Source organism: Trichoplusia ni, chromosome 19, assembly GCF_003590095.1.
Source record: "Trichoplusia ni isolate ovarian cell line Hi5 chromosome 19, tn1, whole genome shotgun sequence".
In the NCBI taxonomy this organism is placed as follows: domain Eukaryota; kingdom Metazoa; phylum Arthropoda; class Insecta; order Lepidoptera; family Noctuidae; genus Trichoplusia; species Trichoplusia ni.
Genome location: NC_039496.1, coordinates 2,142,216 through 2,167,379, shown reverse-complemented (window position 1 = coordinate 2,167,379; position 25,164 = coordinate 2,142,216). Strand labels below are relative to the sequence as shown.

Sequence of the window (25,164 nt, the reverse complement as noted above, 5' to 3'; positions counted from 1 at the left end):
TAATGTGATGTCAACCTCATTACAAATGTCATGGTTTTTTTTTTAATGGAACGCAATGACACCCGCCCAACATACATAGTTTTCAATACAGCCCACTTGAAAACTGGGCCTAACACCAATAAAGGCGCTAAAGCTGTTTACAGTCTCTTGCCAAACTCAGTTTTGTAATCCTTGCCGGGTTGCCCTACCCGTCCTGAATACAAATTAGTTAAAGGGTAAAGGTGTATTATTGGTCAGGCAGATTTCCTTCTACGTGACCAGCCACCTTAATATAGTGCCGAATACTAAGTGTTTTTCCGTGTGACTTTGCTATGCTAAGGATACTTAGAGGTATCGTAACTGGTCAATTAAAAGACCCTACCTTTATTATACATGGTAAGGGTATGTTGTGGAGATCGTTACTAGGTTATTTAGTGTGAGATTTTATTTTGTTTTTGGAAATATTTTCGTGTAAGGAATTCAGTGTTCTAATGAGTAAAGTAATAAATAATGATTTATGTCAGGCTCATTTATTAATTGCTAATATTTAAATCCATCTCAAATATTAGTGTTCATAAAATTTTCTGTAGCATTCCGTTGCATACCTAAGTTCGAATTTAGAACTTTTGTAAATCTGGAAGTGTTTATTCACCTTTAGACTAAATTAAAATTAACTTTTGGACGTATGCATAACTGAAAAGTGACATGAAATATACTTTAAAGATATACGTCCCTTGACTATGTATTAGACGGTTATCGAAAAATGGCGTTTTTTATCTAGCACCAACTATCTATCAACGACTAAACCATCCAATAGGTAAACATTAGATACTGGTTTTGTTAGAAATGTAACCTTACATAACTCTGTTAAAGCGGAAATTTCTTTCACCTTAATAAGATGGATTGCTCCCATTACTGAGCTTATCATTTGAGCTAAGTATCAAATCTTGTCAATTGTCTTTGCGATTGAGAAAAATGACGGAGCTATGACGTCATAGGGAGGTAAAGATCAAAGTAGGTTGATCGTATTTTGCATTAAGAAATAAATGTCACATAAATTCTGGCAGTTTTTCGTTTTGTGTGTTTTTTAAGAAAAAAGTCAAATTAAACATGCCGAATGGGAAGATTCCTGTTTAAAGATAATAAAATTAAGAAATTATAAAAATAATATCGGCCTATATACGTCCCACTTCTGGCCGCAGGCCTTTTATTTATTTATTTAATACGTCTTATACAAATAAGTTCAATTGCGGATTTAATGCGAGAGGCATTCTCTACCAGTCAACTAAGAGGTGACATACAGTTTACAACATTTGGAGTTCAGATTTCTGTTTTAAAAGTAAAAGGTAAATTGAATATTCGGAATCAAAGCGGGGGCGGTAAAATCCCGTATCAAAGCTCAGAAATTATGAAACAAATTGAATTAGTCAAAACTGTCTGGGTTTTTGTGTAAAGACTTTTTTAGAACTTTTTACGAAATCGGTTCATTATTTTAAGCTTGTTGAGGTTACTTTCGATCTATTGTATACTTCTACTTAAGCCGTTAAGGAGCAGTACCTACACAAGTGATTGGACTTGAAGGAAACAGAGCAAGACTGAATGTTCTCTGTGTATAGACTAGTATAGAGTAACTACATCTGTGAATTAGTTTACTGCAGCCGAGGTGTCTGATCTATAAATGTAGGTTTCATTTATGTTCCTTAGTTTTAGAAGTTCTTTTTTAATTGGGACGTACCGCGACTTCTTTAAGAAAATCTTTTGCTGATGTGGAAGCATGAAAGTGGTATAGACGTGTATCTTTTGAACAACTACATTAAGATTGCTTAAAGAGTTAGAATGTCTGAATCTGATCGAATGTAAATATTCTAGCATATTCGAAAAAAAATCTTGCACAATCATACAAAAATACACGAACATTTTTGTAACCCACATTTTATAAAAGTATTATTATTCGTAAACGATATATATTTTTCCTTGGCTCGTCTCTCTGATGTTAACGAGACAACTGACATACTACGGCATTTTAGATCTGTTGGGAATACACGAACATACACGCTCTTCAAATTGTAAGTAGTTGTGTTCAACGCGTGGATTACACGTGTACCTACTGTTTATTTATACATACAGATTTATGTCTCCTCCATTTTCATACAATCACATCAGCTCCCGTATTGTTTAATCATTTAATTACGATACAATTTGAAACACACAAGTGCTGCAAATAATTAACTTTATTCGGGCCTTTTCAGCATGCAAAGTATTCCGTAGTAATCAGCGTTTATTGCTGCAATATTCAGTAATAAAGGATACTAATATAACGCTCTTCACATTAATTAGTCCGGTAATTAATTAATCATAAACAATATGTTACCTTCGGCGAACTTTCTCAATTTTCGGCTTATACAATGCCGGGGAGCATCATTAACAACAATGAATATTTTAATATTTTTAATTTGAACCAGCCTTATGGTACTCATTAAAGGTAACTTTCACAGTTACTTTCTATTGTTCACGTATAAAATATTACTTTCGGTAAAGGTTCTTTTTTGTTTTTATGAAACAAGTTTTTTAGCTTCAGTGTTTATTATTTTTAATGAACAGGTAGACTTCTTTGCGTAATACGGCGATCGTTTTTCATAAAGTTGTCCAACATTGTACTGTGACCACGTGTTAAATATAATTGCTTGGGAATATATTACTGGAGGTAAAGATTGGAGGAAAATGCCTAACAAAACGAAGGATTTACTGAGGAACGCGTGTCGGTACGTTTATTACGCCGGAGCTAGCAATTGTTGGTACGAAGACATTTACAAGGAAAGTAAATATTATCGGCTGTACAGTGTGATAACATTCTCTATTTACACAATCATGATTTTTCTTGAGAACCTCGCCGCTTTATTCGGGAAGTTTCCTGAAGTGGAAAAAAATTCGGCAGTCATGTTTGCCGCAATACACAATATTGTATTAACAAAAATGTTCCTGCTGCTATACCATAAAAACTCCATCAGGAAATTAAACTACGAAATGGCTACCATTGGTGAGGATTTTGAAGAGGATTATGTTATGAAGAAACAATACCGTAAGGCGAAAGTTGGTATTTCTTTGTATGTCATTTCGGTGTACTTATCTCTTACGGCGTATGGAGTGGAGAGTGCAAGGCGGTCGATTGTGGAAGGTTGGTATCAGTTACTATTGCATATTTAACTGTGGAATATTTTTTATGTAGGTATGTGAAGAAAAAACACGACGTAGCTTATCATTATGATAAAAAATCAGCACTGTGTAGTCAATATTGTAACAAAATGGGGTATGGCTTATTATTCACCCCGGCGGCGGCGGAGTCATGTTTAAACTTATGCATATTACACGTCCCCACACTTCATCATCATTATTATTACCATGCATTCAACTTAAAGTCGGTTCCACGGTATCATCCGGGTTACCAGATCAACAATAATCGTAAATTGCAATTGTTTATTTTATCCGTTCCTTTTCAGGGGCCCCTTTTTATACGGTGGTCACATATTTACCGTTTTACGATGACAATTCGGTAGCGGCATTGATTTTCCGAATATTTTTCTACATAACATGGTTATACATGATGTTGCCGATGATGTCTGCTGACTGCATGCCAATCACGCATTTGATTGCCCTGACGTACAAGTTTATAACGCTGTGCCATCATTTTGAGCGGATAAGAAAAGAGTTTGATAGCAATGTATTAGTGATGAACAAAAGAATGGCCATAGATAAACTAAAAGCTGGTTGTTTGCAAGGTATTCGGATGCATCAGAAACTTCTGTAGTAAGCTCTTTTGTTGAACTTTTGTTATTGTATTATTTAGCGCACCTATTGTTCGCCAACAAGAAATAAACAGGATTTACTGACATAATGAATGTGATTCTAGGACGGAATTGTATCTTTGTTTTTCTTTGTAATACTTTATCGAATAAATACGACTATGTAGTTATACAACAATAGAGGAAGTAAAAGGGATAGATTGTATCTCAGTTGTAAATAAGTAACCGATTGAACAAAGACACTTGTTAGATGAACAAGCGTGATGATCAAAACTTGTCTGTATGAGAAGTAGGCAATATAATGGCGTTATCTTGAAAAATTTTGACTTTGAAAAATTTTACTCTATCGAGACTCTTTCTAAAGATGGACGTAAATAAAAATATTTTTGATTAGCTGTACAAGCAAGTTCATCGGTAGGGAATTAAAAACAAATCTTTATTTATCTAAAATATGGAAGTTTTTTAAATAAAGGCAGCATTTTATTAGTTACTGCTTATTACCTCAACCAATAAAAGTGCCATCAACATCTGTCCAGACATTTCAGAGATTAGCCCAAACAAACAGACTCACGGACGATAATTGTATACAATGTTATTTCGGTGTATGCACCATACACTGACATAATAAGTACATGTATTTAAAAAAATGTATGTAATGAATCACATAACATACGGAAAATATTTTTTTAAAAGCCTTGGTTATGTCTGAGTATGATTACTAAAAGAAGCTTAGACATAACGATTATAAAATACATAAAGCCCATTAGTTGAAAGAAAAGACACAAGCACATCAAAAACATAGAAATGTAGACGAATAAAATGATAAAGACAAATTCGGTACAAAATCGTCAATCTGACAAAGTTACCGAAAAATGAAAAAAGACTTTCGTAGCAATGAAAGATCGTAGCATTTCGGTGCTACGAGAATCTTTCATTTCTTGCGTAGACTTTCGTAGATCTGATATTATATTCTTTGTTTAGTTTAGCAGACGAGATACATCGTGTTTTCGGAATAATAATGTCACTCCAAGTGTGTGAGAGTTCTGCCGTCGCTGTGTTGCTATTGCTGCGTTTGGCGGTATGTAAAATCTTTTTGACGTCTTTCATATATTATCTTACTGAATTCAGTAAAGTTTTAGATGCCTTGTAAGCATTCGAAATGTTTTGCTGGTAGCAACTAAGTTGTTAGGGTAGTTGGTTTAATGAATGTTTTAGTTCTGTTACTCAGTTTTTCTTTTAAATCTCCGCATAATTTTGTAGAGAACACAATAATAAATACAAAACACGATACTACAAAAATAAGTGTTTACTTAAAAAATCGTTAGTATTAAAATCTTGTACCTTTTAATCCCAAAGTTTCTTTATAAATTGTTCTTTATAATTGTTATTCTAAACTCACTCACATAAAACTGCAACTCTTTTTACTAAATCAGGTATTAGTTAGGTATAGAGACCAACTGAAGCATGCATCAATTGAATTAAATTGCATTATCAATTCAATAGACCTACCACTACCACTTAAAGTAAAAAAGCAATTGTGGAATAGAGAGAGCGCTGTACATCCTATAGAGCACTATCTCGTTCCCACAAGTGTATACCTCACTTTACTAGCTTGTGGTACCCACGTTTGCTACACGTACACTTACCGTTACAGTAACATGCTGTCATTAGCCTCCTCGTTCGGTCTAATTCCGCGTATTACCGCATTATGAGACGTTCCGGTTAATTCCAGTTGTCTCCGCATCTGGATCTGACTAATGCCTTCATGACGTACACGTTTGTTGGCTCGTTGTTCCTGTTGCTGGCGCTGAACTTGTGGAATGCGGGGGAAGTCACGTATCAGGTTAGTGTCATCTTAATTGTGATCGAGAAGTAAACCAGTATAAGTTGATATTTAAGTTTTGTCTTCATGTATGTGAACAATAATTAGTACAACCTGATGAGTTTATTGACTAAGACGTAGTATTGTATTTTTTTTTAATAATATGAGTTAGCTTCTATAATAGCTTCATTGAAAAAACCTGTTGCTATTTTTAAATATTAATTATCATATATTATAGCAAAAACGATAAAATCTTTGTTAATCTTAATGAAGCTTTAACTTCAAACGACTTAGCAGAATCTTAACCAAGTCGATCCAAAAGAAACCTAACACAAAATATATTGAGCTTAATACCTGAAATATCTAAGATACGTTAGATAGACTAAGCGCTTTGAAGAGAGCGAACTTAGCAGAACTAGTAATGAATAATTACGCATAGAAATAGCTTCATCTCAAGTTTAGAACAGTCTGAATAACTGTCTAAATACAGGTGCCTACCACGACGTCTTAAAGATATTAGCGGTTGTGAGAACGGGACAGAGTTATACACAGCGTAGAGCAGCATCTCTTTTCTTTACTGCTCTATTACTTTAGGAGTTGATGGTAGGCCCTCAGGTGAGTAATCCTGTCGCATTTAGTCATTTATCTTCAGTCTATTGACTCGATACGAAATGAGTCGAGGTATGTGAGTATGAGGTGAATATTATATGAATTAGAAGCGGCTTTTAGCCTGCAATGGTTTTAACGAGTAACGACCCGAGATCGGCGAGGTATTTACTATGCAAACATGTGTCTTTGTAGTGGGTACGCTTTATACAGTGATTTAAAATTAAAATGTTATTTGGCTTCTAATGACATTGGCTCAGAAACATCGTGAGCTAATTTGGATTTTAAACTTAGAATGTGGAATCGCTAGCCGAATCGAGTAAGAGAGGTGATCATGCATCACCAAGTTTTCATTATTATTTGTATCTCTTTTAATTCTCGGGATAATTTCATGAGATGAGACCCGCTCCACTTTAAAGGCATGCACGGACAGATCCAACATGCAGACGCCTTGTTGAGAACTTTAATCTATAATGTGATGGGGAACCAAGGGCTAAACACCCCTGTTCTGTGAAAAAACAGACATTTACGGCCCAAGGTAGCTATTAATATAATTGTGAAGATTAATAAAAAGGGCTATAGGTATAAGATTTTTTTATGTAGTCGTGTTCTTCGCAAGCTATGAAAAACTATTGCGCCTGCTTTAAACACATCAAAGTGGAATAAAAAAATAAGATGGGGACTCGTTATTATTGCATTTACTATTATTTTCCGTCTACAAAACTGTTAATTTGATACTTGGATTATTTTTCTAAATACACTTGGTTTCTGTTTAGGCATCTCTCCTTTCGAGTGCTATGTTCTACTCTGGCTGGCATTTGTGTGAGATGGAAAAACCGTCTCGTGGTGACATAAGATGGCTGACGCTAATCGGCTGTGCCCAGGCCAAGAAACCATTGATACTCAAAGCTTTTGGCATCCAGGATTTGTCATATGAGACTTTTGTTTCAGTAAGTATTTCAAGTAAAGAAACCTTTTTGATTTTGGTTTAATGAGCTGGCAAATGTATGAAATACAATTTAAAATATGAACTTTAGTTGTAGATAGATAACCAAAACAAAGATCTCCTCCAGCCGAGTTGGGTTTGACTTATCCTTCAAATTAATTTGCAAATTCAATTAAAATACTTTTTTTATCAAACCGTAATGGAATAATAAATCCCGTAGTGCTGCAATATTCAGATACTTTTCAATTCACTAAAATATTATAAAGTTTTCGAGTGTTTTTCTCTCCTGTGAAAACAGCCAGTTATTGTGAGTTTGGTAATTAAAATGATGAGGTGTTTCTCGGAATTGGTATAAAGTTAATACTCGAATCTGGTTTCAGGTGGCTCGAATGACGTACTCGATATTCGCGGTATTCTACCAAAGAGGCGAGTAATATTTAAAGGTAATACTGGCTGGTTTGATGGACGTCAAAAGTAATTCATAAGTGTGAAACGTAGCTTCTATGTTTTTTTCCTAATAGTAATAATTGTAGTGGATAAATTGAAAAAAAAATCAACTTACTTCGAAGATTACATTACATTAGATGTGCTTAGTAAATAACATTAATGTATCATGTATAACTATGAATAAAGTTTTCTCATTCTACGAGTATTTATGCTTACTATTTTTACATGACCATACAATCCAAGACGTTGCACAGCAAATAGAGACAGTTAGTACTTAGTTACTAATATAATTGAAACATAAAGACGGGGCCAGTTAGCAGACTATTTAACACGCTAAAGGGAACATACTCAGAATTAGTATTCCCGTCTCAAAGGGTTCACATTATGCGCCAGGGAAACTTTCAATAAATCCTTCATCGGACCTCGAGGTATTTCGAATGACAGGCGTGTGTAGCTACGCGAAAAGGTCGCATCACTAATGTATTTAAATTAGTTTAAATTCCATTAGTTTTCGAGATGTAACGCATTAGTGTAACAATGAAACGTACATTTATCGTTTGTGTCAAAATTAATTGGACCAATAATAATACATGATAAACTATTTTGATAAATGAATCGTAATTACCATGGAATTATTCGTAACCCGTATACTTACAGTAACTGTCACCGAACTAATAAATAGTTGTTTATGTGTTTGGCAGAAACACAAATCATTTTCATGTGGAAATGAAATGAAGTGAAAATATCCGGTGTTTATGAAACGTTCCAGTTAATGTCATTGGAAGGCAATTGGCTCGTGATTTGATTGGAATATTGCTGTTTTGGAGTAATTTATGATATCGAGTTTTGTTTTTAATTATCATTCAATTTTGTACTTAGCCAACTCCAAAAAAGTATTGCATTTTTTTTCGGAATCCTGTGAAAGGCGACTGTTTTTATAGGAAAAATATGACCTCAGGAAATGTGGAATTTTAGCCTCGTTATACCGTCGGTTATTTTCAACCCAAAGAGTCTTTATTGCAAGAATATGTACTTAGGATCGATTACCTTTGTGTCTTATATCTGTATTTTATTCATTAGAATAGAGTCATATCACTGGTAGAGGCGATTCTTATTTCTGTATTTAAGAAAAAAATAAACAAAAGAAGTTATAGTTCACGAATAGGATCTTCATAGCAAAATACAAAAAGACAAATGTAAAAAGAATTTTCTAAAAAATAATAATCACATTGAAGAATATCTCATCTAATGCAGTCAAGTGGATTGCGGGGTGAGTGACACTTAATATAGATTTATTAACAAAGTTTCCAAACACCTGTCGAAGCTGCGGCACTCCGTTTTAAACGAATTGTGAATTAAATTTTAATATTAATAATTCCTGAAGCAAAGTTTTGCTTTGAAAACATGTTAGATAGGAAATGATTTCTTATTCTGCCTAACCTGAAATTAATGGAGTTGTAGTCACTAGATGCTGTTTAGGAACAGTATTTAGTTATTTTAATATCAAGGCTGGCCTTTTGTTCTTTTTATTTTAATCAAATCGATGGAACCTTGTTACTCAGGATCCTTGTGCGTCCGTCTGTTGACAAATAAACTTGAAGCTAAGGGTGACAAATAAATTTGTGGTTACCCGACCACAAATTATTTGTCACCTAACCAATTTGTTTTTTTAGCCTATTTGTTCGGAAGCCTCTGTTTGGCGTGTCCGACTTACACCAGGCTGGTTTAAAATTTAATAAGTCGTTTGAAATACTTCGCAGGCCTCTAATTATCCCAGTTTTAATACTTTACCGGTTACCGAGCATAAAGGAAACCTCAAAAAGAGCGGCCTAACCTTTATTTTCAGTCCTTATTAGATGCTGTCTGATTTATATTCATTTGAAACCAACCTCCCTAGTCAAGTAACATTTCTACAGCCGTTAGCGTTAAATGACGTTTGTATGTCACGTGACATAAACCTGTCATCTCCATACAATCAAGCGTTATCTTTTAGCGTAAGCCATTGTGGAAATGTCACTAACCTAGAAGGTTTGATATTAAATAAAATAAAATTAATATGCATAATAGGTGTTTGTGTAATTCACACAGCTACCTACTAACAGACTGAAAACATACAAATGAGTTTCATTTGTAAATCCTGATTTCTTAAGTAGTCGTTTTGTAAATAACTAAACCCTATTTATTTTTTATTACATTCTTTATTTAGGCCATAATTTAATTTTATATTCAAACTTTACTTATTAAAGGCGTTATAACGATTTTAATGTTAATATTTTTCAAGACACAAAATTTCACGACCTAACTTGTTTGTTCTCTTTTAATTACCTGCTGAATAAAACCCGAGCTTCACACCAGCGCTGTACTAGCTTTTCGAAGCGCTATTCAATGCAAAATTTCCTAAAATCAATATGTTAGAGCCTCGTTAGTAACAGCACAAAGACATCGTAAATCACATGAGACAACGGAAATTTAATATCACCGGTAAAGATATAATTTTACGCTAAACTTTTGCAATAGATAGCCAAGTTTGGCTCATTGGGACCTCAGTTTTAGATCGAGCGGTTATTGAGTACCAGTTTCCACCTAAATCAATATGCTTTGAGGGAACAATACCATTGACTTGGTTACCGTTTCAATTTAAATCACAACTTATGTTGTTCTTTGGAGATCCTCTTCTAATATTAAAGCATTTGTAGTCGATGCTTTGGCTTTCGAACTAGGTTATGTTCTTTGTACTATTTGATTTGAAGACTTGCCTTTTTGTGTAGAGTCGGGATCAGATTGAGGCACCGCTGTCTGTCCGTTAATCTGTCCTTCTGACTCCAGGCTATATCTCATGATAGCTAGACAGTTGTCATTTTCAACGGAGATTTCTATTGCCGTTTCCACAACAAATATGAAAATTACAAAGGTTACTATCAAACTTATTTGACACCCAACCAATAAGTATTAAATTACCCTATTTCGCGTCCGATTCGCACTTGGCCGGTTATTATAATACTCCTAGTTGTCTTCAGAGACGTTTCATGAGTGATTGATCGTTTTAGCAGAAGAGTTTCTACATTACTGCTTAAGTACATTCTACCATTTATTCAAGTAACCGTGTCTAAATATAAACACACACAATTCACTCTTCAATTGTTCACAATTCAAATGAGAATTTTTTTTTTGTATTAGGGAAAACAAACAATTGTACAATTTGTCTTACTTGCTAGATACATAACAACTTAAATAAATGTACAATCCACGGCGTTTCCACATATTACCTTAAAATGTATAGTTAAACCTATTCGAATCTTAAAACTAGTGAATTCTTAAATCTAAGTGTTTACAAAAAGATTCACAGATGTTTATATTATTTGTTGCTGATGACGTAGTGTTTGTATAACGTTATTTTTAAATTCGTTTCTTTGTCTCTTTTTTAAATTCGAGATTTAAAAAAGAGACAAAAAAACTGTAATTTTAATTCGTGAAATAAAATAAACAATAAATACCAACTTAAACATTCCTTTATTTCAATTAAAATTCATAAGTATTTTAGCATCGTTATCAATCATTTAGACCGATTCGTATTTAAGTGCGGACTCCAAAAAGATGTGATTACGTTGACAGACATCGCGTTTGTTGCTGTGATTAATGGGCGAGTCAAAATGTTCTGTTTATTGCTTACTTTCGTTATATGGTTTTAGCGGTGGAAATTGGGAAACCGATGTGGATGAAAATGGTTCGGGAGTTCGAAAAACTGTTGCAGGTGTTTTTATTTACCAATTTGTATCACAAAATAAATACATGGTTGTATGAAAGTGTATTTTTTGTAGGATCCTGCTTTTAATATTTTTTCCACGTCATACATTATTTCATTGAAATGAAAGGATCGATGTTTATTTATACCAGATTTTTAAGACATTAAGTAAATCTCTATAATTAAAACTATATCTCGTTTGCTCGTAGTTCGTTTCTCTAATTTTTCCCTTGTTTTTTTTCACGCGATACTCTATTTTCATTCCAACAAACCTGTATACGACACCCACATGAAAAACAATCAATTATAAATTAGACTACTAATCACACTTTACCAACAAAACTTTTAAATAATAACGATGTTAACACTCTCTAAACAAATAACAAAGTTGGACAGTTTCTATTCAAAATTATCTTTCAGCAAATGTAAACTGAATGCCACAAATTTGTTCCAAAGTAGTTGACAACAAATTGAGAGATCAAAACTAACCAATGAATATCATTACTAACTGTTATAGCTCGGTATTGAATGTATACTCTGGTCAGCCCCACGGGATTTAAATCGACTCCGCTCGTTCTGAATTTTGGCACTGAATCTCACCATTATATTATCCTATAGCAACAAGTGTATATAAAAGGCAAACAATGATAGATGGCAATTTTTTTTTCGAAACAAGTTCGCGCTTTGGACGTCCCTAATTGATTGATCGTCTTTGCCAAATCTTTAAAATGATGAATAGTTGTCTGCTACTTGAACAAAGACTTGTTTTCATTTTTGCGGTAATAAAATTGAGAAGGAAAATAAAAAAGTTTGTTCTTTTCCTCCTAATACATGCTCAAAATCGCGAATAAAATTCTACTTGATCTAAGTATAGGTTTTGGTTTCTTTCGTTATTCGCTTTTGGTAAATAAAGAGTACATCATGACAAGTAATGTTTATATTCCGTAAAAAAATCATAAAGCCTGCTCGATTTTGGCGGGCCGATGACTACAAAAAGGTAAAGATACACATTGTGTTCAGTGAACCGCTCAGCGAACTGACACGTGAGCATGAATAGTGAAAATGTAGCCAGCGAACAGAAACAATCATAATGTAGCATTTGTTTTTAAAGGATACGAGAAGTAAGCTTTGAATTTGACTTTTAATTTGATTGCATGGATAGCCGAGTGGTAAAGATCATCACACTAAACCTTATGTGCGCGACATGTCGTTGATTCGATCCCAGTATAGGACAAACATTTCTGTGATCCGAGAATTCTTCTTCTGAGTCTGGGTGTCAAGTGACTATAATGTTGCCGAGATCCCCAACGACACAAAGATTTAAATCAAAGAGTCGATTTTTCAAATCTCAAAAAAAGGGATCGTCCTATTTGTAATAGGCATTTATCCAACTTCATTTGTCAAGACCCAAAATTAACCATATTTCCAGTTCTGAAAATTTTGGATGGAGCTTATAAATTGCAATTCGAAAATAAACATAACATGAGCACATTAACGGCACGCGACGCCCCACCGTGCTTATTGATCATTTAATAAAATATGGCCTTATGCCGGCCATTGTTGTACTCATAAAGGTAAGCGCATGTTATGGGAAACTGTGTAATCAAAATATGGTGTAAAGGAATTTTCAAAGTTTGTATAGACTGTTGCAATACTGTGTTTGTGTAATGACGTCATATAAAATTGTATATTACATGGTTATCATTAATTGTCATCATCGCAGAGTACCTACTCAAATTCCTTAAATAAGCGCGCAGCTCTTGAATCTGGATCTTTTTTACTGTAAAAGTGAGATGCTGCGCGCAGTGTAATATCTCTTCTCTGTCTGTCTTTACCCTGGCAACACGTACTGTTTCAATTTAATTCAAAAACGAAAGTTCTCACTGGCTCTTATTCTGGACTGGACTCTGACCACTCGGTAAGGAAAGAGAATCAAAAACAACATTTGGTAGCTCGCAGCAATATTGGAACAGCCCGAAACCGCAAGGCGAAGTATACATTTACATTACATGCAGTCTTGAGATGCAAATCAAGTTAGCTTGGCTAAAAATCCTTTGCACAACGGATTTTCAAAGACCTTAAAATGGTAAAAGCTGTGTATTAATATTAACAAACTATGTTACGCCATTATGTTGCAAAACTTTCAAGCGAATTAAATTCCGTAACGTGAACTACAAATAACATTAATTATAACTTACGTTTCAAAAATAAACTCATTACCTGCCTAACTAATTACTCAGTAGGATCTAAAGCTTGTAATGTACATTTTATCCGGGGATTTTTGGTCTTAAACCTATTAAAAAGTTGCGTCTCCTGCGGGATTAATACCGACGGTGGCAAAGCATTTTGTAAGCGCGCCACCCAGAATTTTAGTTTCATCCAAGTCAGTTTATGAGCGTTTTGTGTTTATATAGTAACTTTAAAATTTTATTTTCGAGATAATTTTCTACTTGGGAAGTGCTGTGCTTAAAATTAATTAGCTTGAGGCCTTGACGCAGGACTTTATATTGTTCGCTCGCGGAAGATGCTGTCGCTAGAATAATGTTTAGCCTTCATCGATTAACTTACTTTGTAGTGTAGTTTTATCTAAGGATATAATATATTTTTGTCCAAAACTGCATGAAAAAGCCGTTCAGGAAACTGGTAAAATGAAAAATAATTCTTGATATTGGAAAAGGTTGTTTTTCTTGCATTTGATATTTTGGGATGTACAAATGAAGGCATTCATAGTTTTCGTAAACTATTTACAGTTAGCTTTCAAGTTGTGAAAGAAGTAATTTCAGCGTGAAATTTTGATTTCGATTCATTAGCAAAAAATAATTTATTAACTTGCAGTCTCATTCAATTCTTACTAATTGATTACTTCTCTTAAATTAAATTACTCGACGGGATGAACGCTGACCTGTACAAAAATATCCAAGTATGTTCAAGTTGAAACGCACTGAGCAGAAGATATTTTAAAAGGCCATAGGAAATATGATGTACGTTTTCCCTTTATATTTATATCTTGAGTCCCTGAAGGTGTGACCTCACGTCACATTAGCACACTTTACGGCAGGTCGACACCTATAGCTCGTTAACCTCCCTATCATTCGGGGTTAAATTTTTCCATGATGTCACTAGAACTCCCGCAATTCTTCAATTAAGTGAATTATTCTCAAAGAATCTCAATCACTCTGACATATGGCACATTTTACAATGGCAGCAACACGATACGGCTTAAAATATTGGAACATCCCCGTTGAAATAAATGACTGTGTGCAAACATTTTGAAGTATTTCACCAATTTATCAAATTTGTTTTCATCTTTTCGTACCTGCGGTGATGTACCGACGTTTTTATAGGCACTCAGTTCGGTTACACTGGTAATAAGCGGTGACATTGTTAGGATGGAGGCGAAACAGATGAATATAACATATATTACACGTCGGAAACAGAAAAAGTAGATAATTTATGTGACAAATACGAAGGACTATTCCCAGGGATAGTGAGATATGGATGTCATTAATTTAAAACAAACTATGGGTCCCGAATGGATCAGGAGCTTTGACGAACGCTTGTTTGATAGAAACTCAAATCGTTATAATATTTTGGTATGTTTAAGGATTTGTTGGGTAGCGGTAAGGGAGTGATAGTATCAATCAATATAGATTTGTGGAACGAAAGGATATTCTGACCAAATAAATCCATTTCACGTAACAATAATTTAATATCAGAACGATAAGCTGGAAATGTTAGTTAATATATGATGTAACCGAGCTTTAGTTCACTAAAATCGAATAGAGAGAATAGAATCAGTTGGGGCGTAATATCAAATAACAGACTAGTTATAATGATAGGTGCTATTGGATATTGGGGCTTCAATTAATTGCGATAATTAACTCGTGCCTGAGATGTCCATGATATTTAGTGGCATTGGAATGAAAGCCGGCATGTGTGCGGGATGGTTGTGCTCGGCGTGTCCCTGGTCGGAGCCGATCGTGTGGATAATTCGCTTCTCATAACGAGTTGGCGACTATCCAACCCCCCACTGGATACGGTTATGTTAAGCTACACGCAAATTATTAATTTTGGCGAAGTCTTTATTGCTTCTCGTATTCGAGGGGGTTTTCTTTTGTTTTATATGAGTTAAGTAAAATTTTCAGCCTATTAACCACTTAGCATGGTCATGTGTATGTAACTACAAGATGTTATCGGTTTTTATTACAATTTAAAAATACGATTCTATTACTCATATTTCTTCAGTAACATATGTTTTAACAGTTTTAAACCCACGACGGTCTTTTTTATAGCCCTCGATTAAAATATAAATGTTAATGTTATGACACGCGGATATTTCGTATCATATTCGATATGCTAGTTGAAATCAGAAGAAACCTTTAAATCAGCATTGACCGATGTCTTAAATAAGATGTTGCTTTTTATCCAAACGTTATCAAAACAATATGCAATATTTCAATTTCTTTCCTCTCCGAAATCATTTAGAACGTTACAGAAGTTACGAGACTTTTCTACTTAGGTGTATTGGGAAAACCTTTTGGCGTTTTATTGAACAGACAAAAAAAAGTTTTGTTGTGCCGGACGAAGTGTGTCCAGTCGGGGCTTCGAACGTGTCCCAACAAATTGGTGCTAGCCTAATTGAATGTAGGAGGAAAAGTCGGGTCAGACACGAATGTTCCACTGCTACAGCAGATTAGTTTGGCATACCTATCTATTGCCTTTGCCCAGAATTCTGCGGGTCTAGTGTTTTAGTTTCGTGTGCTCAATTGTTGAAGTACCTATCTGGTATATCTGTTATTCAAAGGTAAGCGATAAATTTGGGTATTTCAGTACTTTTCAAGTGTTTATGAAATCGTGAAATTTTGAAGCTTTTTATAAATATGAAGAGAATATTTTACTTAAACTATTTTCAATGGACGTTACGAAAATGTGAATGTGTAATAAACCAGCATATAAATAAGTATATATATTAACAAATAAATTTCGGTTGGTCGATACGATCCTTGTAGTTATGTTGATTCAAACTAATGTGAGGGAAGAGCTTGCTCACTGCTATCTGTGTGAGAAAAGGGAAAGTCAGATGGAGTGAAAAGTACTAAGCGGTTTGCCATTACAAGTTATCACATCCAAAAATCCTCCACAAGTTTACAACGCAGCGCAAACATTTGAAACATTGGAATTTCACTTTGTGTTTCTAGTTTTCGATACATGAATGAGTCAATTAATTGCTTCGTGAATCAAAGATAACAGTTATTTGCTCATCTATCAATCTGAGTATCGTAGAGAAACAAAAGACGGATTCGAATTTTAGTATGAACTCTTCCGTCAATCCAAATAATTTATACAATGGTTGAAGTTTGTCAGTATTCGTAGGCTCGTAGCCTCGTAGCAAAAGCGTAGACTGTCTACGTCTCGAGTTACGAGCGTTACGTAGATCCTATATTGTTAGAATAAATCATCAAGCAAAGTGAGGAACGCTCGAAAAAACCAATAAGTAATTGTTATCTGCTACACATAATCCCTTATAGCCCCGTTGTACGGTCCGGTATAATACGAGAGTCCGTTCTTTAACCTCCATACATAATATCAGTGACGTAATTAGTTAGCCTTTGTTCTCTCGGAGAACTGTAATAATAATATTTTTGCAAAAGGAAACAATAACAATATAATTAGTGTTTAGATAACTATTGTGTGATATGACCGTTATAGTTGAAAGTTTACCTATTGTTGGGAATTCCAATAAATGTTTGTTGAAAATCAAATTGTTTTCCTTTGTTCTTAGCTAGCTTTTATAACGATTGTGCTGAAAGATGTTGTTTAAATTAGACTGTGTGTAATGCTTGTATTTTTTTTATTGAAATTCATATATGTACTTGTAACTACGTATGTTCTCTATAAATGTTTATAACATAATCAGAAAGCGTTGACCTTGAACGGCAGCTGTATATCATTCAGTGGAGCGTAATATACGAAGTGTGATTCGGGTTTAGAATAAAAATCCAACAAAAGAGATAAAAGGCGATAGGATCTCCTTTCACGCTGATACGATATATTGCGGATGTAAAAATAATGTTCATAGTAAATAACGAACAATGCCGGAGTATTCAAAATGTAAAAAGAAACTCTTTGTTGTATATTTTGTCAATGAAAACATACCTAAAGTATGTTTCCATTTACAACTGTGATTTATTAACAAGAATAGCAACAATTAATACGAGTCGTGATCTTTGACTGTTGATTAACTAATTTTTAGGATGATCGTCGTGTCTAAAACGGAAGGTCACCCAAATAAGCGAGCAATTTACACGAAATATAAGCGAATAAAAATATTGGGCAGTAATTTTGTAGCGTACAGTTTGCAACTATGCTGGCAATTAGCCAGGTTGTTTCTCTGCACCCAGTAGCATCTGGACACCAATAGTTATGGTCTAAACACACTTGCTCTGCGATGCGCGGCGCGGCAAATATTTTATTTATATAGAGGAAAATGTACTGTTTGACCGACGCGACGCGGCAAGAAACGTCATCGCGCCCCGAGTTGAGGCGGTAATATTTTTCGCGGATAGGAATAACAACACAAGTCAAAGAAAACTTCTAGTAAAGTTTTTCCCATGAGAATATCGTGAGGATATACAGACTGATATAAAAATAAGTCATCACGACGTGTCGCGGGTCCTGAGTCTGGGTGTCTTCGTGTATGTGAAAACCTCCGCGACACAAGGATTAAATTCCTTAATACGGGAGTCGTTAAAAAAAAGTCTCACATTAGACAAATGGTAGACGAAAAATGATTTTGCCCAAATAAATGCTTTCCAATGCAAGTGCGTTCATGCCTTTATACGCCAATGTCGCGACAGCCATTAGAAATGAATAACTGGCCGCGTAAGGGTTACATTATATATGGCTCGTTATAATTAAGCTATTAATTATTAGTTGTATTGCTGTGTTTATAGAATATCTAGATTAATAATGCGTTGTTAATACAATAACACATTACGAAGTGTGGCACATGAGGGTAATTTACATTAATTGTGCAACAATATAATGAGTCGCTAAAAATAAATATTTAAGATTTATTGCGTGATTGTAGAATCAATCTCTTAATACATAAAACCTTGAAAGAGTTTAAAATGAATAAATAAATGTTTTAAACATTTAAAAATGTTAGATCAATAATCTATACTAATATATAAAGCTGAAGAGTTTGTTTGTTTGAACGCGCTAATCTCAGGAACAGCTGTTGCCCGCGACTTTGTCTCCGTGGGTAGAAGATATAAGTTATGATTTATACCTGCCCTGTTTTTTTCACATTTTCCATTGTATCTTCGCTCCTATTAGTCGCAGCGTAATGGTATATATCCTAAAGCCTTCCTCGATGAATGGTCTATTCAACACAAAAAGAATTTTTCATTTTGGACCAATAGATCCTGAGATTAGCGCGTTCAAACAAACAAACAAACTCTTCAGCTTTATTTATTAGTATAGAGTATAGATTCGTAACTGACCCATCATACCACGTATCGGTTGTTTAAACAATAAACTATTATCAGATCATCAAACATATGTTCGTATACAAATGTTTCACTAAACCCTAAGGTCGATTTTTCAGATAGCGTCGTAACCACTAAAAAGCGATTTACTGTAAAGTAGGTACAGTAAATATAAATTAACATTTTACGTAGATGGTACGGTATTTTAAACCTAAAAGGTTAGCTACATGTTTAAATAGGACCATTTATTTAGCCTCGTGCTCGATTTTAAATCTGGTACGAGTACACAGCTGATAAAATTCAAATATTTCGCAATCTGACTAAACTATCAGTGAAATACGAAATACTAGTGATATGAAAAGCTGGTACATGGATAAAAGAGTATGTATTGCGTTCGTTTTGTACACATGAATTGATACGACTGTCTGAAAATACCAAGTTAACAGCATCGTCAATCCTAAATTTTATTTTCATTAAAATTTATTATTATTTTGTTATTGTTCTGTACAATTATAATATTTTTTGTAAACGGAATGACAGCGTGCTGCTGGGGAGTTTGTTGCGCCGTTTCTTCTCTCACAGCAAAAGCACTTAGGAAGCGGTGAAGGGTGGGCGAAACTGGGTGCTGTCCAATGTAAATGGTGCTGACCTTCAAAAAGTGCTACTTAGTATCCTAATTTGAATAAATGAATTTTGATTTTGATAAACATTTAACGGGCGTCGAGTCTTTTATTTAGGTTATTTTTTGAAATAAATTGTTTTATTTTATATTTTTGTTTTTGGTAGCTTGGTTACGTATGCAAGTATAATTTGTTGGCTATGTTTCTCAGAATATTGTGTCAGTCTTTGAGTGAAGATACCTTGTGGTTTGGCGTAATGATCGAAACAAAATTCGTACAGTATTAGTTTCACAATAAAACTAATCCAGTGACGGAAAAAACGTATTTACAAAATATATGTACACACCAAATTTTTGACCGTAACAGCGGCAGTAGAGCTCCATCAAGTTCGACTGTCTATCACGGTTCATGAGATCAAGCTTTGTCACAGATTGGCCGATAGACAGACAGACGATAAAATATTTTGGGTTATTTTTCATGGGCATCATTTAGACACTTTTTCCCAAAAGCTTCAAATTATTACTCCCATAGTCAATATTTGTACTTATAAATACTATAGTTATTTCAAAACACGTTATATCAGTTTTCAAAACGTTCTCAAGTTTACTCAAAGTTATTATTTTATATCCATTAAACGGTTAAAGTGTGCTAGAGTTGATTTATATATAGTTTGTTGTTAATAGTTAGTTATCTGAGTAAACTTTAATAGAGCGTAATTAAATTTGATTAATTAATATTGCCAGTACTTGCTAAGGTTTTAGTTCAATTAAAGAAATGTAATTTAATATATAAACTTGATATCAAAAGCTATTAGCGGCGTTGTACTTTTTGTTCTATGATGGCTGTGACATTAAAATAAAAATACGTGCGAATTCGTTTGAAATCAAAAGAAAACATTTGCAAGAGAATTTGATCACCAAATGTATTAACTTACAATTTTTTTCTTATAGCAGCTAAAAATCAAAATTAATGAGATACAGCCTAGTGGCAGACGGACTGACATAAAACAGTGATTCAGTAATAGGAACACGATTTTTACCACTTTTATGGGACCCCAATAACAGTTTTGTTCCAAAGAAGTCTAGATACTATTATATGTATTAGTTTTTTAATCTATCAGTTTTTATTGTTTTAAGTGTATATACGAGTGTGTAAAAGGTTTGTGTCCAGTTGTTACCACAAGTTGGCTGGCGATTCATAGGAAACAAATAGAATCCCATTCGTTAAATAATAATTATGTAACATTGGCACGATATTTGTTTAACCCAATTTGTAGGTCAACACACAAAGCTTTTGTTTTGTGTAACTTCGCCGAACACCGAAGCGATCGTTTCATTAAAATAATTATCAGACGAAAAATTTAAGAAAAAAAAGAAACGTTTTGAACATTCCACTTTCATTAAAACTTGAAATATTTGTATTGCGTCACAGGCCTTGCTCGGATTTTTTCTTTTGTCTAAATAAACGATCGGCGGGGCTTAATTAGACTTGGTAGCGGCTCAAGTAATTATCTCCGTAACACAATATTATTATTTTCTCGACCTTAACAAAAACATTTTTGGTAATAATAAATCATCGTTTTACCGAGACTTGGAGAGAGAATAACGATTGAGACGATTTTATGTGAGAAGTATCTAGTTTAGTGTAAGTTTTCACCGAAGTAATTTATTTCTAGCTACGTACCTACTTCGTTCTTCAACTGAGAAAATGGACCATTATTCCCTAAATCGGATTTTCTTCGATCCCATTCTTACTTGAGATTAAACTACCGAAAATATCTCTAGGTCATGAAATTGGGCAATGGGCAATAACTTTTGGTTATGATTGAGTTTTAGGCGGTATGAATTGATATTACTAGCTCGCTATCTTATATTATGCGTACATATTTATTACTAAGTATTTATCTCCTATATTTAGTACAGCTATCGGCAAATTATCACATTTTATTGGTATTATTCTGAACTTTCATCATGATTTTTACTTGATATGTCGTACAGCTTTGCCTTGATGTAGGTATCTCGTCCCAAGACCTTTACGTTATAAAAGTAGCTTAATTGCTATTTCAGATGATCTTATTCTTTACGGTGGTTCACATAAATGCAATAATAATATGGCGTCAGAGGTTTTAAAAAAACCTTGAGAAGGTTTCACATTTAAATTAAAATCATAGTGGAAGAATAGAAAATCTGACTACCAGTCTGAATAAGGGGTATCGTGTTGCCCAGGTAACTGGGTTGAGAAGGTCAGATAGTCCGAGAAACGGAACCTACCTGGGAAAAGGGAAAAGCTGATGATGAGTTTTTGTTTACTTTAGAATTCTTGCTCTCGCATAGAAGATTCTCTTCGTTAGAGCCTTAAATTAAAATAAATGTAATACCAAATTCATTATTCGAAACTAAACTAACGACAGGTGGCGGCCAAGTCATAGTTAATCGGGAATTTGTTGGAATAAGTAATGTTAACTGGCTCTGATCCAACACAGGGAATATTGGGTAACTGTCTGGAATATTGGGATCGCTTCATCACAATGAAATGTATGTAACTAAATTAAGTTCTGTATAACAATAAAGTGCATTAGATTAGTGTTTACATGTCAAATAACAAAACCTTCTTACAATTTTGTACCTAAAGGTTAAAAACTGAACCCTATTCCTGAGGCACAGCTGTCTGTCTGTTTTGCCGTCTGACCGCTCGTCTCCAGGCAATGACTTGTCTTTTGAATCATGTGATTATTTTAAAATATATTTTCTGTTGATTGTCGTATATATCGATATAACAACAAATAAAGTTCAAGGTTAGGCGATAAACTTCTTGGGTGACAAAAAATATTTTTTATCCCACCGATATCTGAAGTTTGCAGTCCGACTCGCACTTGACCTATTTTTGTCATTATTTTCAGTCTCCAAGAACCTCAACTCAGTGCTAAAGGCGTCTTCGTAATTAGTGTGTAATACACATTGAAATAAAATGTTATTACTTGTTATTTCTTTACAAGCTCGTTATATTACATTACAAACCATAATTAACTCATTCCATTATTATATAGATATCTACAACATTTGATTCTAATTTTGATGCTGTTTTTCAGAATATTTATGAAAAAGAAACCTCATCACATTTATTTCCATAACATTTCCTTTAATCAAACTATCCATTGCAAACAGCAGCTGGGTAACAATCTGGCACGCGATGCGTATAAGCGTAATGAAAATCATTCAGCTATATGCAATTAATGAAGATAAGTATGTTAAGACTAATTGGATTAGATTTGGTGCTCAATTAACGATATTATTCTGGGACTGGGAGTTTGTTCGCAGTACAGGAACGTACCGACATTACTTCTATTGCAGTTGCGCAAGCGGGACAGAGTATACACGGTGTAGTTGCATCTCTTTTCCTCATCTGCAAAACGAATACTTGAGGTTTTATGGTAGGGGGTCAGGTAAAGTTCGGATGTTTTAAAATGTATGCATGTTACGCGTTATATCACGAATATGGAAATATAATTGCGTTATCTTTTGCCCTTTGACTAATGTTAATTGTGTTAGTGTTTGCAGTGTTATTTGTATTGTATTTGGATAGAGGAAATTAGCGTTATTTTAGTTCAGTAGAATTTTTGATGTCTGGTTGTTTACTGTTTGATTGTTTTGTGGTGCTCTATTTACCTATTCAAGTATTTACTTGTTCATGATTTTTTGCGATAATTTTGTCATGTCAGCTTTGCTTGTCGTCTGATACCAACGAAAGAATCATATTAAAAACAAGATATTAAGATACTAAAATATAACGTTATTGGTTGTCTATTGCATTTGCGATCACGATTTCTATGCGGTGTCGTAATAAATCTTAGACTCTATATCAGTCTTAAATAAATACTCTACCGGTAAGCATAAACTATTAAGCAACCACAATTTATATCAAAGAATTCATATTTCACATTGTTCGGTTTCGAACAAAATGTCGCCACAAAAAACGACACCGTATTTGCCAATTTACGTTGTCGATATTTTTTCTAGGATTTCGCTCGGTATTTTTGCCGGGGTACACAGCAATAGTATTTTTAAATAAATAAACGCAATAACTAATAGTCAGCAGTGCACAGTGGTCCGTTCGGACTCTGTCTGGCAGTTGGCCAGACATAATGGCTCGACTTGGCTGTTCGGCCGCGATTATTTCAAGTAGATAAATTTTACGCTCCTTAAACGTAAGGACGTGAGAAGTGGACGGCTCTTGAGGATTGTACAAACTTGTTACTTAGGTATAACACGTTGGTAATTAACACATTTGTAGCACATTACGTTACGAGTTAATGGCGTACTTCAACGGGGTTGTGGTTTGGTGTGGGTATCTATTTTTGGAAGGGTTTAGTACATTGTAACGGACTCGGTTAAAATATCCTTAAAAATTTCACGTAAAAAGTTACAATTAAAATTGTTTTTTAAACGACTACCACATTAAGTAACGTAATCTTTCTGTCGCGGATTGTTTCTACAATATTCAAGTCACAATCATGTACAAAGTTTCCCAGACTCAGCATAAGATGAATCACACTAACGCTTTTCATACGCGGGGACAGAACACGCGATACTTTGACGTGTTCACTTCAACCATTCGCTATGTTAAAGCACTTAAAAATGAAAAAAATATCTTGGCTTTTTAGTACACTAGAGGTAAAATATAATCACTAATAAACATTCATACCTTCGTCTAGCCTGCATAAGCCGTAAAGTTAGCAGAGATTTGATTAGTACCTATCATTGGCAGTCTCCAAATACAATCTTCCAACAAATTAAGATTAGGATCACGCTCCTCTGGTAACAGGCTCTCGGTGTCCTTAATACCGTTGGTAAATGTCGGCTGGCTGAACGCCAAACACCCCGATAATTTACCTTCGAACTGCTGCATGCAAATTTAAAGCCTAATCTTTATATTCCATTTAAAATTCTAGCCTTTCAATCATTTCAATTAAAAGCGAATGGTTTTCAATTACTGCGCGATTTTTGTTTGTTACTTTTCGTTAATGTTGTTTTTTTAACTTTTTTGTTCGTGTGGATTTATAGAGGGAGTAGTTCAATAAGTAATGATGAGTAATTGAAAGTCTCGCAATACAAAGAGTTCCTTCCAAAAAAATAAAAATAAAAATATTTTGCGTTTCGATTTCGTTTCTTACGACTCATGAGATACAGCCCGGTAACGCAAAGATAGATAGACGGAGAGCTGAGCCTAAGTAAAAGGGTTCCATTTTTTGTAAAAAACCGCAAAATAGAATCAAAAAAATCCACTGGTACTAAGTCTAGTGTCATTTTAACATACTGCTTTTTCCTAAACCTAATTGAATAAACACTTATTCAATTGTACCGCTGCAACAAGAAACTCATCGCAGAAAAATCTGTGAGCTTTTACCGAGAACGAGCATTGCTTCAGACTCGCAAAGCTCATTCGCTCGGCTCAAAACTATCATGGCGTAATACACTTCGCTTCCACAGAATTCGAGGAAGCGCAATTTCATTAGTCGCAAAGAGCTCCATCGCGGGCGACGGGCGTGAAGTTGTCATTCATTAGTGTGGAGTTATGTGACCCAGCCTTCGTCACACTACTATCTACACCGAATCAAGTTACCCTTTGAGATCAACCCGATATAATTCGTACAGGGGCTCCTAGCCATTATTAACTTACGAGTCTGCAACTCCTAAATGCTAATATACGAATTCA

At 34.4% G+C, this 25,164-nt stretch overlaps 1 protein-coding gene across 1 annotated transcript; it reads left to right on the top strand.

Moving 5' to 3' along the window:
- Window positions 1-2,578: 2,578 nt before the first annotated feature.
- Window positions 2,579-7,826, top strand: LOC113503353. The gene is made up of 6 exons (XM_026885241.1): window positions 2,579-3,154; window positions 3,477-3,783; window positions 4,761-4,857; window positions 5,512-5,622; window positions 6,984-7,157; window positions 7,534-7,826. The coding sequence occupies exons 1-6, from the start codon at window positions 2,701-2,703 to the stop codon at window positions 7,585-7,587; spliced, it is 1,197 nt and encodes a 398-aa protein (XP_026741042.1). The 5' UTR covers window positions 2,579-2,700; the 3' UTR covers window positions 7,588-7,826.
- Window positions 7,827-25,164: the final 17,338 nt, after the last annotated feature.

Coding starts and splice junctions, on each gene's coding strand:
- LOC113503353 (XM_026885241.1), top strand. CDS start 2,701: ATGCCTAACAAAACGAAGGATTTACTGAGGAACGCGTGTCGGTACGTT. Junction 4,858..5,511: donor TGCTATTGCTGCGTTTGGCG/GTATGTAAAATC, acceptor GGTTAATTCCAG/TTGTCTCCGCATCTGGATCT. Junction 5,623..6,983: donor CGGGGGAAGTCACGTATCAG/GTTAGTGTCATC, acceptor GTTTCTGTTTAG/GCATCTCTCCTTTCGAGTGC.